This window comes from Ceratocystis lukuohia (assembly GCF_044167205.1).
Source record: "Ceratocystis lukuohia strain C4212 chromosome Unknown Supercontig2_pilon, whole genome shotgun sequence".
In the NCBI taxonomy this organism is placed as follows: domain Eukaryota; kingdom Fungi; phylum Ascomycota; class Sordariomycetes; order Microascales; family Ceratocystidaceae; genus Ceratocystis; species Ceratocystis lukuohia.
In genome coordinates, this window is record NW_027263521.1 from 4,611,875 (window position 1) to 4,625,794 (window position 13,920).

General features: G+C 50.8%; 4 protein-coding genes across 4 annotated transcripts; 2 read left to right on the forward strand and 2 right to left on the reverse strand.

The window, feature by feature from the left end:
* Positions 1-1,521: 1,521 nt before the first annotated feature.
* On the forward strand, positions 1,522-2,973 carry HOO65_021138 (uncharacterized protein; the record flags this gene model as incomplete). The annotated part of the gene is made up of 1 exon (XM_071000260.1): positions 1,522-2,973. The coding sequence occupies one exon, from the start codon at positions 1,522-1,524 to the stop codon at positions 2,971-2,973; it is 1,452 nt and encodes a 483-aa protein (XP_070861776.1).
* A 987-nt stretch (positions 2,974-3,960) lies between these two features.
* Positions 3,961-7,833, reverse strand: HOO65_021139 (YL1 nuclear protein; the record flags this gene model as incomplete). The annotated part of the gene is made up of 2 exons (XM_071006318.1): positions 3,961-5,573; positions 5,670-7,833. The coding sequence occupies 2 exons, from the start codon at positions 7,831-7,833 to the stop codon at positions 3,961-3,963; spliced, it is 3,777 nt and encodes a 1,258-aa protein (XP_070861777.1).
* A 677-nt stretch (positions 7,834-8,510) lies between these two features.
* On the forward strand, positions 8,511-9,172 carry HOO65_021140 (Mediator of RNA polymerase II transcription subunit 10; the record flags this gene model as incomplete). The annotated part of the gene is made up of 3 exons (XM_071007053.1): positions 8,511-8,550; positions 8,623-8,725; positions 8,800-9,172. 3 exons carry the CDS (start codon positions 8,511-8,513, stop codon positions 9,170-9,172), a joined length of 516 nt encoding a protein of 171 aa, XP_070861778.1.
* A 1,037-nt stretch (positions 9,173-10,209) lies between these two features.
* Positions 10,210-13,393, reverse strand: HOO65_021141 (DnaJ subfamily C member 7 -like protein; the record flags this gene model as incomplete). The annotated part of the gene is made up of 3 exons (XM_071006382.1): positions 10,210-10,468; positions 10,532-11,693; positions 11,836-13,393. 3 exons carry the CDS (start codon positions 13,391-13,393, stop codon positions 10,210-10,212), a joined length of 2,979 nt encoding a protein of 992 aa, XP_070861779.1.
* Positions 13,394-13,920: the final 527 nt, after the last annotated feature.

Consider the following 13,920-nt stretch of genomic DNA (forward strand, 5'->3'; position numbering starts at 1 on the left):
GCAAAAAATGCCCATTTCTTTTTATTCCCTTATTTTATCCTCTTTTTTATTATTATTTTCCATACTTGCTGCCACAGCCCGCTGTTTCTTCCTCGTCACGGCTAGGCAGTTGCTGGAATTAAAATCTGCTGAGAATTGGCCAGTGCGTTTGTTCTTTCCTTGTCCGATCTTGGACTAATAAGGCCTGTGCATTTGCTGTTGCATTTTGTGCTTGCCTCTTGCTTGATGCTTGCCTTGTCCGATGCATGAAGCAAACAGCCAGGCTAGAGAAAAAGGAAACAACCTGACTGAGAGCGCACAAAGGAAAAAATAAGAATTAAACAGAATTCCAGCGAATTTCGGAATTTCGTACTTTTCTTATGGTCTCTGTCTGTCTTCCTGTGATTTTATTTCTATAACTGTGGCCAAAGGCCCGATCATCACCGCCCTAACCATTTTGCTTTATTTCCTGGCTTCTTACTTGCTGGTGTCTTCTTGTTTCGTGCTGTCTTTTCCTTCTTTTGTATTCCATTTTCGATTTGCATTATTCTCACTCTCGTTTTCTTACGTTCATTTTTCTTTCCAACTCGTCGTTCTTTTACATTGCCTCTCATTTCTATTCAACGCCGCTCTCACCGCCAACGATTTGCCATCATTGCCGATTTTCCGGCTTCACTGCTCGCTTGTTACGTCTCACTACCACGTCTTCCCACACTCAACGTTTTCTCCTCGAACTCTTCTACTGCCTGCCTTAATATCTCGTTTCTTGTGCTTAAAGATTTTTTTTCCTTAATTTTCTCTTGTTGTGCCCTTCAAACGTACGTTTCCTGGCCTTGTATCTGTCCTCTGCTCTCTGCTCTCTGCTCGCCCTCTATCCGCTGTCCTTCGCCCTTTATATTCATCCCTGCTTTCTTGGTTGCCCTGCTCTGCTTCGTTGCCTGACCTGAAATTCTATACCGCCATCTAAAAACCTTCCCACTGTTTCAAGCTAACTAACCTCTTCTTTAGCCAAACGGACCCATCCGTGCTCACCGTGCACTTGATTGGCTCTTGGGATAGTTTCCAACGCTCTTACGCTTTACGCCGTGACGTACGCCGAGATCGTGGCTTGTGGAAAGGTTGCTACGCCTTTCAAGACATTATATGCGACGGCCCTACCTCTACTTCTGCTTCTAATTGCCCGGTCTACGGTTCCCCAGAATCACATACCGGGCCTTCATTTTCTCCTTTGGGATCACAAAAGAAACGGTCTGGTGGCCTGAAAATGGGCAGTACTTATTATTACTATGTGGGTTGATACTCCCAACTTTTTTTCCTTTTTTCTCTTATTTGAACTAGCACTTCGCCTACTAACACGGCTTTCTTGTTTCATAGTACGAGCTTGATGGCTCAGTTGAAACCCATGATACCACTCTTCCTTCTACCACAACTTGCCCTTATCTACCTGGCCAGCCTGTCAACACACTTGTTGTCCCTGTAGAAAAGACTCTTCGCGACCGCAGCGCCTCTATGAGCTCATTGCATCAAGCAGATTGGACTACCATGCGGCCTTCAGATCGCTTTGTCGCCCCAAGGCCAGCTCCCACTCCCACCCCAGCGGCAAGCCCTATTCAAACGATGGCTCAGCGCTTGGCGACTGCTTTTCCTCGTCCTGGCAGTTCTCAGGGAGGCGACAAAAGACTTTTGCGTCACAAAACATCCTCACGTTCTTTGAGCCCTGCTCCTTCATGGCGTCGCTTCTTCCGCAACTTTCGCGAGCGTGATAGCTCTCGAGACCGTGCTTCTGAGGGTAGCCTGGATAACCAGGACCAACGAAGTGAGAATTACGATCGACTATCTGGGTCTCATAGTCTGTCATTGTCTTCATCGTCTTCTGTCCCTGATCTGCCTCTTGCTAGCTCTATCTCGAGATCTACTGTCAACCTCCCTTCGCCCATGTCCAACATGTACCTGCCCTACAATGAAGAGCCACACTCCCGCTGCGCATCACGCCAGACTAGCCGCTCTCGTGATATCTCACCTGAGTCTTTGCGTCGTTTTTTAGTTGACAGCAGCCCTCAAACACCAAACACGCCTCAGGAACGCTGTGCCTCGCAGTTTTCAGTTGTTCACCCACTGGCCCACGAGTACCAGCCTGATGTAATTGTCACACCCACCGATGACGAAGCTTATGAAGCTAGCAGTCTTTGCAGTAGCATAAACAGCAGTGTCATGACTTCTTCGCGCCCTGGGTCATCGGCCATCTCACGCCCTGGATCATCGGCTATTTCGCGTCCTGTATCATCCTGGTCCAGCCTATCTTTCGTCCCGCCTATCTCTTCTTCTCTTAGCACCGTCACGGCCTTTCCTCTGGATAACGAGACAACTGAGGTTGAGGAAGAGTCTGTGTTTGCTCCTTGCTCGTCCGCCGATGTTGATGATGATGTTGACCTTGACTACAACTTTGCCTCGCCGGCTGTCCCTGAGACACCTTCTGCGTTTACCACCTTTCTCTCGCCTCCTCCTGCTGCCAAGCGCGTGCCTCCGGTTCCTCTTGCTCACCTGCACTTGCCCGAATCGATTTCCATGACGGGTGTCCTCAACTCTCCCATTTTCTCAGCTCCAGCTTCCGAAACCTTTCCCTCGCCGGATCAAAACGCCACTCCCACACAGAGCTTCAACTTCAACTTTGACCTGCCCTCTGATGGCGCTTTACCATCACTCATGGCTGATGCCTGGGGTCGTGACTGTGGCGAAAATGGCCACAAGAAGGGCCACAAGTCCAACATGTCATTGAGCTCGTTGTCGACTATCTCAGCTAGTACTACTGATGAAGACGTCGATGTACAGATGTGTGGCTTGGGTGTTTCGGATAACGGGTTTTCCGATGAGCTGTTTTTCCGGCGGCCGGGACCCGAGGCCCAACAGGACGGCAAGGGCCCTGGCGAGATGCAGCTTGCTAGCTCGCGCGATATCGAATGGATGACAAATGGGTTCAACCCTCGCGATATGTGATGTGATGTGAGAGTTTCAAGACGTCTTTTTCTTTTCTTTTTGTTCTTTTCCCCTTGTTCTTGGTATCGATATAATAATTGCTTCCCACGAAGCGCGGACCCTATTCATTTCATTTTCATCAGCATTGCCCTCTTTTTCTTCTCATATTTTGTTTTTCCTTTTTGTTTTTTTGGCATCAAGCATCCAGAGCCTATGGCTCTCTTCCCATTGTTTTATTCTAATATGGCCTTGACGGACTCCCTTTTCTTTTTCTATCTTTTTAACTCCCTGCTAGTGAGGGAACAAGCCGAGATCCGGCACATCTAAGCCCTCTGTTCTTTTCATTGGCTTTAATTTCCAGACTCTTTCTGTCTTGTCTTTTTGTTTGCATTTTGTTGGCGCGGAAGCTGGGGACGAACCGGGAGAGCAAAAAAAAGAAAACAAGAAAAGTCAAAAATACTGGTTTGTTTTTAATTTCCTCCGATTTAGGCCTAGAGACCCGGCTCTGGCTAATGATCTATCTATTGTTTTGTATATTATGCACGGGATTCGTGGCTGGCTTTTTACTTATTTCACCCGTGTCAAATAAAAAAGTTTGCATTCCTATTCTCAGACAACTCGGCCTTTTTAAGTGTTCCAGGTCTATTATTCCTTTTGATGTTGACTATGTGATGTAGTCTTTTTATGGTGTTGTTACATTGTCGTTTCCTTTTCTAGGTTACACTATGTCTAGTGTCGTCAAGAAAAACTGATCTGACGTTGGTCCCACTGTATAGTTGCTCTGTAGGCATTTGCTGCACTAGATGCTCCTTTGTCCATTTACGATGCTTTCTTGCCTTGCCTACGCTTGCTTCGTCACGTAACAATAATTGGTGCTTCCCGGCAAGCTTTATAAAAACCAGTTTAAGATAGAAGATACATGCCGCAAGCTACGACTGAACGCAGCTTGAATGGGGGGGTATTATTCATCATCTATGTACAGTACGGAGAAGAGAGGTCTCTTGATTTCTAGGGTATAGGCGTGTCTGCTAGCTTACCGATGGTAGCTGCAGCGGGAGTGGGGGTGGCTGTAGGAGCGGAAGATAAAGTGCTGGGAGGAATAGCAATAGAGGGTGAAGTAGCCTGAGCCGGGGTAGGTATGGCGATTTTGCAGGGTGCTGGAGCTGAGAGAGGCACTGAGGAGGCGGGCGCCGAGGGCGTAGATGGGGCAGGAACAGAAGCGGGTGCAGAAACAAGGCTACTTGAGCCAGTGGCCTGGAGTGTAGACCCAGGTCTAGATCCAGTACTTGCAGCTATTGACAGCGGCGCAGGCCGTGGCGCCGATAACCCTGAAATTAGACCCCCAGCTGTCAAAGGGCTTTTGTGTGTTTGAGCTGCAGTTACGGTAGACAAGGGCCTTTCCTGTGCTACAGCCGGGGGCGCCACAACAGTACTAAGCGTGCCAGCTTGGGGGACGACAGACACTTGCTTTGGGGCTCTAGGAGATGCCGCAGATGTAGCCGGCTTGGTTGGTACTGATGCTGAAGCTGATGATACAGTGCTTGTACGCGCGGATTGAGCCTGCGCGGCCCGCGGCGTAAAGCCCTGTAGCTTAGGCTGCGCAAGGAACGGGGCAGGATTCGGGTGTGTAGCGGCTGGTCTCGTTACAACTGAAGCGGTTGTAGGCGAAGAGGCGACAGGGCGGAAGGCAGGATTTGTGCTCGTGGTGGGCCGGGGCACGAGCCCCTGTTTGGCCCCGAGAGATATGCTGGGGGGCGCAAGCGTGGACTGGAACTGAAGTGTTGGCGTAGGGCCGACTGGTTTCGCTAGGGGCGTGCTAGAGATAGAGCTAGGCTTGGTGTGTGCATTGCGAGTGTGGGTGGATTGGCGTGGACGTGCACGTGGTTGGGGGATGGGCGGAGGGCGTGGTATTCCCCATGCCTGGCCATTAATTAGAGGCGCAGTGGGAGGAGTGGGGGAAGGCTGTAGAGGGGGTGCGGAAGGAGGAGCAAGATGGGAGGGTGGTTGTGGAGGAAGGCCAGCAGGTGGAGGCGGACGCAGGAGATGGGGTTGGGTTAAGGGCACAATGGGTGGCTGTAGAATGGTGGTAGCACCGGTGGATGTTTTGAGATTAGGAGTAGACGATGGATTGGCTCCGGATAGTGTGGTGGAGGTGGAGACTGTGGCAGAAGATGGCTGTGAGAGTGTAGAGCTAATTCGAGATGTTTGGGTGTTCTGAGAGGCCTGGGGAGCAGGAGCAGAGGTAGCATCACCTGGCACGGGAGAAACTGTAGTAGAATCAGGCTTTCCCCCATCTGTAGAACTGGATTCCCCATCAGCCTTTGTCTTTGTTTTAGAATCACCATTGGCTTTGCCCTTGTCGTCTTCCTTAGCCTTACTGGCCTTGTCCTCGTTTTCCTTCTCTGAAACCTTGCCGGTTAAGAACCGCGCTGGCACGTTTTGCGCTGCCATTGAGGTTGAGCCTACGTATGCACCCAACAAGCTACTCCAGTTAAAGTCTCCATTTCGAAGCTTCTGAATTTGCTTGTATGCGTAGGCATTATGATAAGGCAGACCAGTCACAGGGTCGCGATACTTAGCAGGCATGTTGGTGATGACGCAGAGTGCGGGGGCTTGAGGTTCTATAGTAGAGAGTTAGCAGGGGACCATAGTTAGAGGAACAAAAGGTCAAGTTAAATGGGGAGAATTAAGCAGCAGCTGATTGGGGCAACACTCACTTGCTATCCTGTTCATCTTCTGGCCAAATAGAATTTGAGTCTGCACCGTCTTATCTTTGATGATATTTTCATCAAAGTTCTGCAGAATATATGCCGTGCGCATTGCTGGGCCTGCAGGCTTCTTCTCGCTATCCTTATCATTGTCCTCAACAATGTGAGAAGTATCCGGCGCATCTACCGCCCCGGAAATCGCCACAACTTTGCCATCTGAGGATCCGCAAATCTCCTTAGCCCCAGAGACGTCTAGTGACTGGCGCTTGAGAGCGGCTACAGATGGAGATTCACTCAGCGGCGGCTTGGCTAGGACGGTCGAGCCAAGTGTAGATCCTGTCCCTAGGGTGCCTGGAGTCGAGAACTCGCTTAAACTTGGCCGTCGGAATATGGAGACTAAGGGTGGTACGAGGAAGCCCCCTGGAGACATGGTTGGAGCAGACATTCCCAGAGACAGCGTCAGTGACTCCTCCAGTAGGTCTGGAACACCATGCGGTGGGGCTAAAACTGGCGCTGCTAGAACACTGCTAGTCATTGGTCGCTGGATGGGAGCCTCGCGTGATAAGGATGGTGGAGGCATTATATGTATATCAGTGCTTGGCGGAGCAAAACCGGGCGGCAGCTGGAGTCCTGCGGGCTGTTTTGCTGGTATTGCGGGTGTAGCATTTAATTTGGTAGGCGTATGAGGTTGTAGCAGTTGTGGGGTGCTAGGCATCTCGATGGCGGATCCTGCAGATGTAAGCGGGGCATCAGCCATGGCCACATCGCCGTCATCATCTTCAGGGGGGCCGACCTCGGTGTCGGTAGCTTGCGGCTGTAGCTGTGGTCGGGGGTCTGCACGGCGTGGCGTTTCATCAGCCTCGTGAGCATTTCTCTCAGCCTTGCCGACATCTTCACCGTGCCCCACACTTTCAGCCTTGTCACAGCTTTTAGTAGTAGTCTTGTCAGCCTCAGCCTTGCTTTTGTCCTGCTGGCCGGCATTGTCACCAGCACTAGTAGTACCAATAGCTACCGACTTGTCCTTTTCCGCCTTAGTTGCCCGCTTGCGCTTGGGCTTTTCTTCCAGCGCCATGTGAGCTCCATTCATGTTGTCATTCCACTCACGGACGCCGCTCCAGTATGTGATTACGGGGCCCTTGAGCGTCCGGTTATTTAGTGCTGCCAGTTTTGCTCGCCGTTCCTCTTCCCGCTGCTTTTCTGCCTCTTCCCAGCGGTTAAGACTCTTGGCATTGCGTTTCTCAACTAGTGCGGCTTCTGCTATGCGCTGATCTTGCGTCAACGGCGGCTTTTTGAGAGCAGCACGTTTTTTAGCCTGGCGCTCCATAGCTGCTATTAGCTTTTTGCGACGTTCTTCACCCTCGCGCATGCGCTGATGTAGTTGCTCCTTGCTAATACGGGTAGTTTTGCGCTCTGAGGCACGGGTTGGCTTATCGGTTGCCGAGGGCAACCAGCTAGTACGCTCGGCGCGTTTTCTACTAGCACGGCGCGAGGCACTGTCGCCTGTTGCCGTTGTTGAGGGTGTTTGAGACGGCGAGTCGGTCTCGGCTGAGTCCTTGGTTGGTTGTTGGATGCGCACCTTTTTGCGGAACTTGGCGGGAATGGCAGCCTGGGCATGTCTCTTCCGCGCTGCAAGCCGGGCAGCTTTGTCGAGCCTTTCCAACTCGCGCTCACCTTCAAGCTCATCATCGTTTTCGTTATCCTCATCGTCATCAGATGAATCAAGGTTAAGGTCGTCGTCGTTGCCTTCATACACGAACCCGGCGTCGTTTTCGTCTTCGGCAAAGAGTAGTTCTAGATCAGAGTCTGGATCCTCGGCCACGCTGGCCTCGTTTGCTAACATGCTCTTCATGCGGTTTCCAGCCGTGGATCGACGCGATCGCGATGTAGCTAACCATTCGACTTTTGGTGGTGATGGTGGTGGTTGCAATAAAGGGGAGCCTGCACTCTTTGATGTAGAGTCAATTGGGGTTTTGGTTCTATGATCTGCGATGCCATCGTCATCGGATTGTGAGTCATCATCATCAAGACTAGTGAGCGATGAAAGGGACTCATCATCGCGGATGTCACCGTAACCACTGGCAGCTACGGTATGTCGGTCACTTGCAGTTTCACTATCGGGATCGCGAATGGCTTTTGACGCCCGGGAAGCACGACGCCCTCGTCTGAGAGCCATTGCTGCTTTCGGCGTTTGTGTTTCTGATTATGGTGCCTATGGATGCCGGATAGAAATCGTAGAGGCTTCATGGACTGCGCGTGTAGATTGCGAATAGGAGTCAAAGGGCCGGTTTTGCAAACGCGGAATAGTCGTAATGCTATTTAAGAGTGCTGGATTGCAAGACCAAGACTTGGCTATGCAGGCATGACAAGCCTTAGGGAGGATTAGCTAGGAGGAAATGAGTTATAGCACAAGCTGGGGGGGCGCCTTGATTAGAGCAAGGAGGGGCTGAGAAAGAGGGAGAGGTGAACAAGGCTAGTAAAGCAGTTGAAGCATCGGCAAGGGAAAAAGAGGGAAGCGAAGATGAAAAATAAAAGACAAGAAAAAGAAAGCACTATAGCTCATTCAGTAGGCAGAGCAGCACGAAATATGCGCTGATATGAAGTCATAAAAAAAAGAAAAAAAGTTGAGAAAAAAAAAATACACAAAAAAGTTGAGCATATCTGCCGTTCAGCGCGTTGGTAAAAGGTGTGGCTGAAAATGATGCCGTCCGTCTTTCAGCCACAAGTGACTGTGGCTATTTATGTTTTTTTTTGTTTGCAAGACGTCATGGCAAGGCTAATTCAAATCTCAAATACTTTCTTCCCTGCCAGCCTTGTTAGCACTCCTAGCCCTCCGCGCACCTATCTACAGCTATGACAACTTCAACCAATCCGCTTCACGACAAGCTGGAAGGTATGCTTAGCTGATTTGTTCGTTGCCCTGCTTTTGCGCCGTTACTAACTTGTCTCCTTGCTCCTAAATCAGACCAGATACGCAATGTCGTCGAAGATATGTTCAAGATTATGGTGATCACCGCCAACTATGATGCCGGTGGCCGACCATCGAAGGAGATTCTGGCTACGAGCATGTATGTGCTCTTCCTTAACATCACTCCTGTCTTTCCTTACCTTCGACTAACATGTCCCTTACCCCCTACGATAGTAAAACCCTCGATGCCTCTCTCCAACAAGTCTACCAAACAGCCTCGCACAATGCCAACGCACTCCCCACCGTGCCGCCTGAGCTAGTCCAATACGTCGAAGGTGGAAGAAACCCCGAGATTTACACGCGCGAGTTTGTCGAGCTGGTACACCGTGGCAACCAGGTCATGCGTGGCAAAATGCACGCTTTTGCGCAATTCCGTGACGTCCTGGCTGACCATATCTGCGTGTCTATGCCTGAGTTGCGTGATGATGTGCTTGCTGTTGTCGAAGCTACGGGTGGCCGCGCGCCACCATTTAATCCATTGCTGTGTCCTGGTACAGCAGGGACACAAGCAAATGGACAGACGCCAGGTCCTGAAAATGGCGATTAGCCGACTCTAAATTACATAGGCTAAGAGAGGGGGGAAACAGCACCTCTTTGCTTTGCAGCACCAAAATTATGTATTGTCTAACAACGCTTTTTCACCTGGTCACTCATAGTAAACCTATAGTTTGTAAAATGTATCAAAACTAATTTCTTGTCTAACCCTAAAAAACAGATGTAACCCATTTAACCTAACCCAGAAAGTAGTAAACTTACATGACATATACAAGATGTCAAGATGTAAAAACAGACAAAAAGTGAACGAAGAAGTGCAAAAGGAAAACTAAAAAAAAGGAAAAGAAGCCGTCAAGGCCTACAAAGAAAACGTGGAGGCCGTGGGCGGCGAACTAGACTAGTCGACGAAAAGATGTCAGTCTCTGTGTCTAGTCCACTACTTGCACTACCTGCCCTACTGTGACTATCTGAAGTGTCCTCAGCAAGGTCATAGTGGTGCCTATCATCGTAATTGGTATCGCTAGTGTCATCTTCTTCGGAGTCAATATGTAATTCATAAATGTCTCCATCCACACCCCAGTCAATCTCTTCTTCGTTTGTGCTTGAGTTTGAACTGAGGCTTGAAGCTGGATTGCTAAACGCGGAAGGGGAAACGGGTGTTGTAACGCTTGGCCTTAACCATTCGCCGTTGATATACACCAGTAGCTGTGAGCCAAGCCGAAAGAAAGAGTACACAACAGCAGCTACGCCAGCCAAGTAAAGCAAAACTTGAATGGGGAAGAAGATTAAGAGACACAACACAACGCTTCCCCAGGACCTCATGACCTCAACCATCTGGTTGTTGCGTTGTGCCGCCCCAGCCAGAAAATCGTCATGTTTACGGCGAGAGTGGCGACTATTGGGTTGATGTGGATTGAAAAAAGAGGAAGAGGTCTTCTGAGGGTAGTCTTTGTGGTCATCATCGTCACTGTCATCAGAAACATAACCGGATCTGGAGGCGGCAGAAGAATCCGAGTCAGCACCAGACGAGTATCGACCAGAATACTGATTATGATGCTGCTGCTGCTGCTGACTGCGCATGTGATCCCGTCACGAGAAGTGGTGGAAACCACCGCCCTGACCGAAGCCACCACCAGCACGTTGGCCGCCAAAGCCGCCGCCAAAGCCGCCAGGGGCTCCACGGAAACCGCCACCTTGGCCACCCATCATGTTAAATAGGAACTCAGGGTCAATATGGGCGCCTCCACCCATGCCGCCCATGCCGCCCATGCCACCCATACCGCCCATACCACCACCGAACATGTCGCTCATATCAATGTCATCGCCATTGTCAAAGGCAGCGCGTTTCCTAAATCTAGCGTTAGCATACCATTTCGACAAAGGTAGGTAGGGTATTGTTGCTAGTACTTACTGAGGGTCGCTCAGATTTTCATACGCTTCGCTAATGTCCTTAAAGCGTTCCTCGGCCTGGGGGTCGTTGGGGTTCTTGTCAGGGTGGTGAACAATGGCCAGCTTACGGTACGCCTTCTTGATAGTGCTTTCATCGGCGGACTTGTCAACGCCGAGAATCTTGTAGTAGTCTTTACGCTGGCTCTTCTTAAGCTCAATTTCGGCTTTGCGGATCTCCTTCAGGATAGATCGGTCTTCAGGCTCAAGATCATGAATGGACTTCCACTCGCGAACAGACTCTTCCCACTTGCCAGCCTGGCCATAAGCAGTAGCCTTGGTTTTGCGAGCCTTGAGATACTGTGGGTCTAAGCCAATGGCCTTCTCACAGTCAGAGATGGCCTCGTCGTACTCCTTGAGCTTTATCCGGCATAGCGCGCGGTTTTGAAGCAGCTTGGAGTTAGTGCCACGGTTTGTGGGGTCAATCGTGAGAGCTTCAGTGTATCTGTCAATAGCGGCCTGCCACTTGCCAGAACGGTATTCGTTGTTGCCTTGTTCCTTCATGCGATCCAATTTTTGCACGATGCGAAGGTATTTGATAGCATCGCTGAGCTCAGGGTCGCAGGTGAGGGCCTGACGGAAATACTGAATAGCCTTGTCGTTTTCGCCCTGGCCATAGAGAGCACGGCCACGAAGAACAAGGGCCTCTGGGTCCTGAGGGTTGCTTCTCAGTAGGTTCATGACAATAGTCTGAGCCTCGCCGAGAGAATTGGGGCTGCCCATCTTGAGATAGGCAGCAGCACGCATAAGCTGCCACTTGCGAGGCTTGGGAGTCCCGGGGCTCAAGTACTTTTCGGCTTGGTCTAAAGCGTGGGTGATCATGGATCCAGCAGTCCCATTGCGTAGAGCATCCTGAGCGGCAGCAACATGCTGACGCATATTTTTAGCCATGCGCATCTCATTTGTACTTGGGGGAGGTTGGATACGACCAAAGCAAATGATGGCATCGTCAGGACGACCTAGACCAGTGTAGATGCGGGCAAGACGAAGCAGAATCTTGGAGTTTGTGGGATCAAGCTTGGAAGCCATAGAACAGTCTTCAAGGGCAGCTTCTAGTTTATTACTTGACATGTAGGCGGCTGCTCTGTTGCTTAGATACGTAGCAGAGTTTGGAATGAGCTCAATAGCTAAAGGGAAAAACGGGAGGGGGGGGGTAAGTTAGCGATGTAAATTAAAAAACAGGTGGGGAGGACTTCGGGATTCTGAGAAGTCTTCACGTTTATATAAGTGATGCTGGGGTGGGAGCTTGAGACATCTGTCTAACCATACCTTTGGAGTATTCTTGAATGGCCCCTGGATAGTTTTTGTCTTTGAAGTAACGATTGCCGTTGTTTTTGTGAGTTTCTGCCTCCTCAACCGCTGGCTTAGGAGGAGCCTTAGGGCTGGCCTTGGGGCTGGTAGGAGTTGAACGGTGAGGAGGAGGCATGGGAGCATCGGCGGCAGTTGCAGGAGTGGTTGCAGCGGTAGAGTTGCCGGCAGGAGTGGGGGAAGGCACGGAGGCCGGGGTAGAGTCATCAACATCCATGGGGGTTGAGTCGGACATGGCTGTTTGGAAAAGATGTTTATGTTTTGGAGGTATTGGTTTGCGGTTGTGGATGTTTTGTTGCTGCTGCTGTTGTTGTTGCTGCTGCTGCTGTTGATGTTGCTGCTGAGAAAGACGCTCAGTAAACAACCGTGTGCGTTCCTCGGGGGGTAGATTGAGAGGATGGGTATCCGAGCCTGGAGCTGGCTGTTTGCTGCGACGAGATCCCCCGATCCCAAAGTCCTTTGAATTGCGGATGAAAGAAATAGAAGACCGCTTTGGGGTGGCTTGTGGCACAGGGGCTACGGGAGGAGTGGTACTAGAGGAAGTAGAGGAAGCAGGAGTTAAAGCAGGGGAAGATGATGTGGCTGAGGAAGCCGGTGTTGTGCTAGGGTTAACCGAAGTGTTCGGGGAAGCAACAGGATCTACGCCGCGGGCGGAGACTTTGCGAACTCTAGAAGCCGATGGGGGCTTCGAGGGGAGCGAGGTAGTTGGTGGAGAGCGTGAATAGGGTGGCGGAGAGGGAGCCGGCACTGAAGCGGGCGTTGAACGGCGATGATGGTGAGATGACGGAGGCTGATAGGTTTGCCCAGACAAAGGAGTGGGCGGAGGCGGACAAAAAGATGCCGGAATAGGCTCCGGAGCAGAGGGGGCAGAAGCCGGGGCGTAGGCAGACGAACGGTGATAGTTGTGGCTTTGGGAGCGCAACGGCACACTGTGCGTGGGAGGAGAAGGAGTAAAGGCTGATGACGTCGGTGTTGACGTGGGGGGAGGCTGTTGAGGCAATCCCTGGCCTGGTTGATGATGGTAGGGGTGAGGTTGAGAGGCCTGTCGTGAATGACGAGGTCTAGACTGCGAGCGCGAACGTGGCTGCGAGTGAGACTGCGAATAGCGTCTCCGGGGATTAGCTGAAGCAGAGGGAGGAGCAGGGGCAGGGAAGGAAGAGGAATGCAGAGGCGGCGGCGGGGCACCAGAAGACGAAAAAGCCGGGTGGTGGGAGGGCTTGGACGGCGGGGTTTCGGTGTTGGAGCGAGAGGCAGACTGCGACTGTGAGGACGCAGCAGGAGCAGAAGAGGCGGGCACAGGAGGCGAGGCCGAAGAATCAGAAGGACGGCGAGAATGAGAATGAGAGTATTGGTGAGAGAGTGTGTGAGAATGTGCGCGAGAATGTGCGTGAGGCTGAGGCTGAGACTGAGGTTGAGGCTGAACCTGAGAAGGAAGCTTCTGATCCGGTCGAGAGGATGAAGAAGGGGATGAAGAAGAAGAAAAGGAAAAGGTGGTGTGCTTTTTATTGAAGAGCCACATGCCTTCAAGGAAGAAAGAAGAGAAGAGAGAAGAAGAAAAAAGGAGGGGGGGGAAGAAAGAGAGGAAAAAGGGTCAGAAAAATGGGAAGGAAAGAAAATTGTGAGCAAAGCAAAAGAAGCCGGCCGAAGCAAATAGAAGGTTTCTGAAGGAGAAAATGGACTAAGTAAGGCTAAGAGAGGGCTAGGAACAACTTAGAAGGGATTCAGAAGGGACTCAGAAAAGAGAAGGTGCTGATAGAGTTAGCTGTCTGCTCTTTTTTCTTGCTATTGCCCCAAGAAACTGCCACTGACTCTGTTTGTCTGTCTGTAGAGCACCCTAAAATGTGGAGAGCTGGATAAAGTGCAGCGTGCGAGGGACTGTAGTCCACACCCTCTGAGTGCATATACCGGATAAGAGTAGCAGATAGTGCCCCCTCTCAGTACATACACCTGATACTAGCAAATGATAGAGGCTTTTGGCAATGGATAGGAGCGATAACAAGAAGATGAAAGGTCAGTATTAATGAGCTGAGAGGAAATGAAAATTGA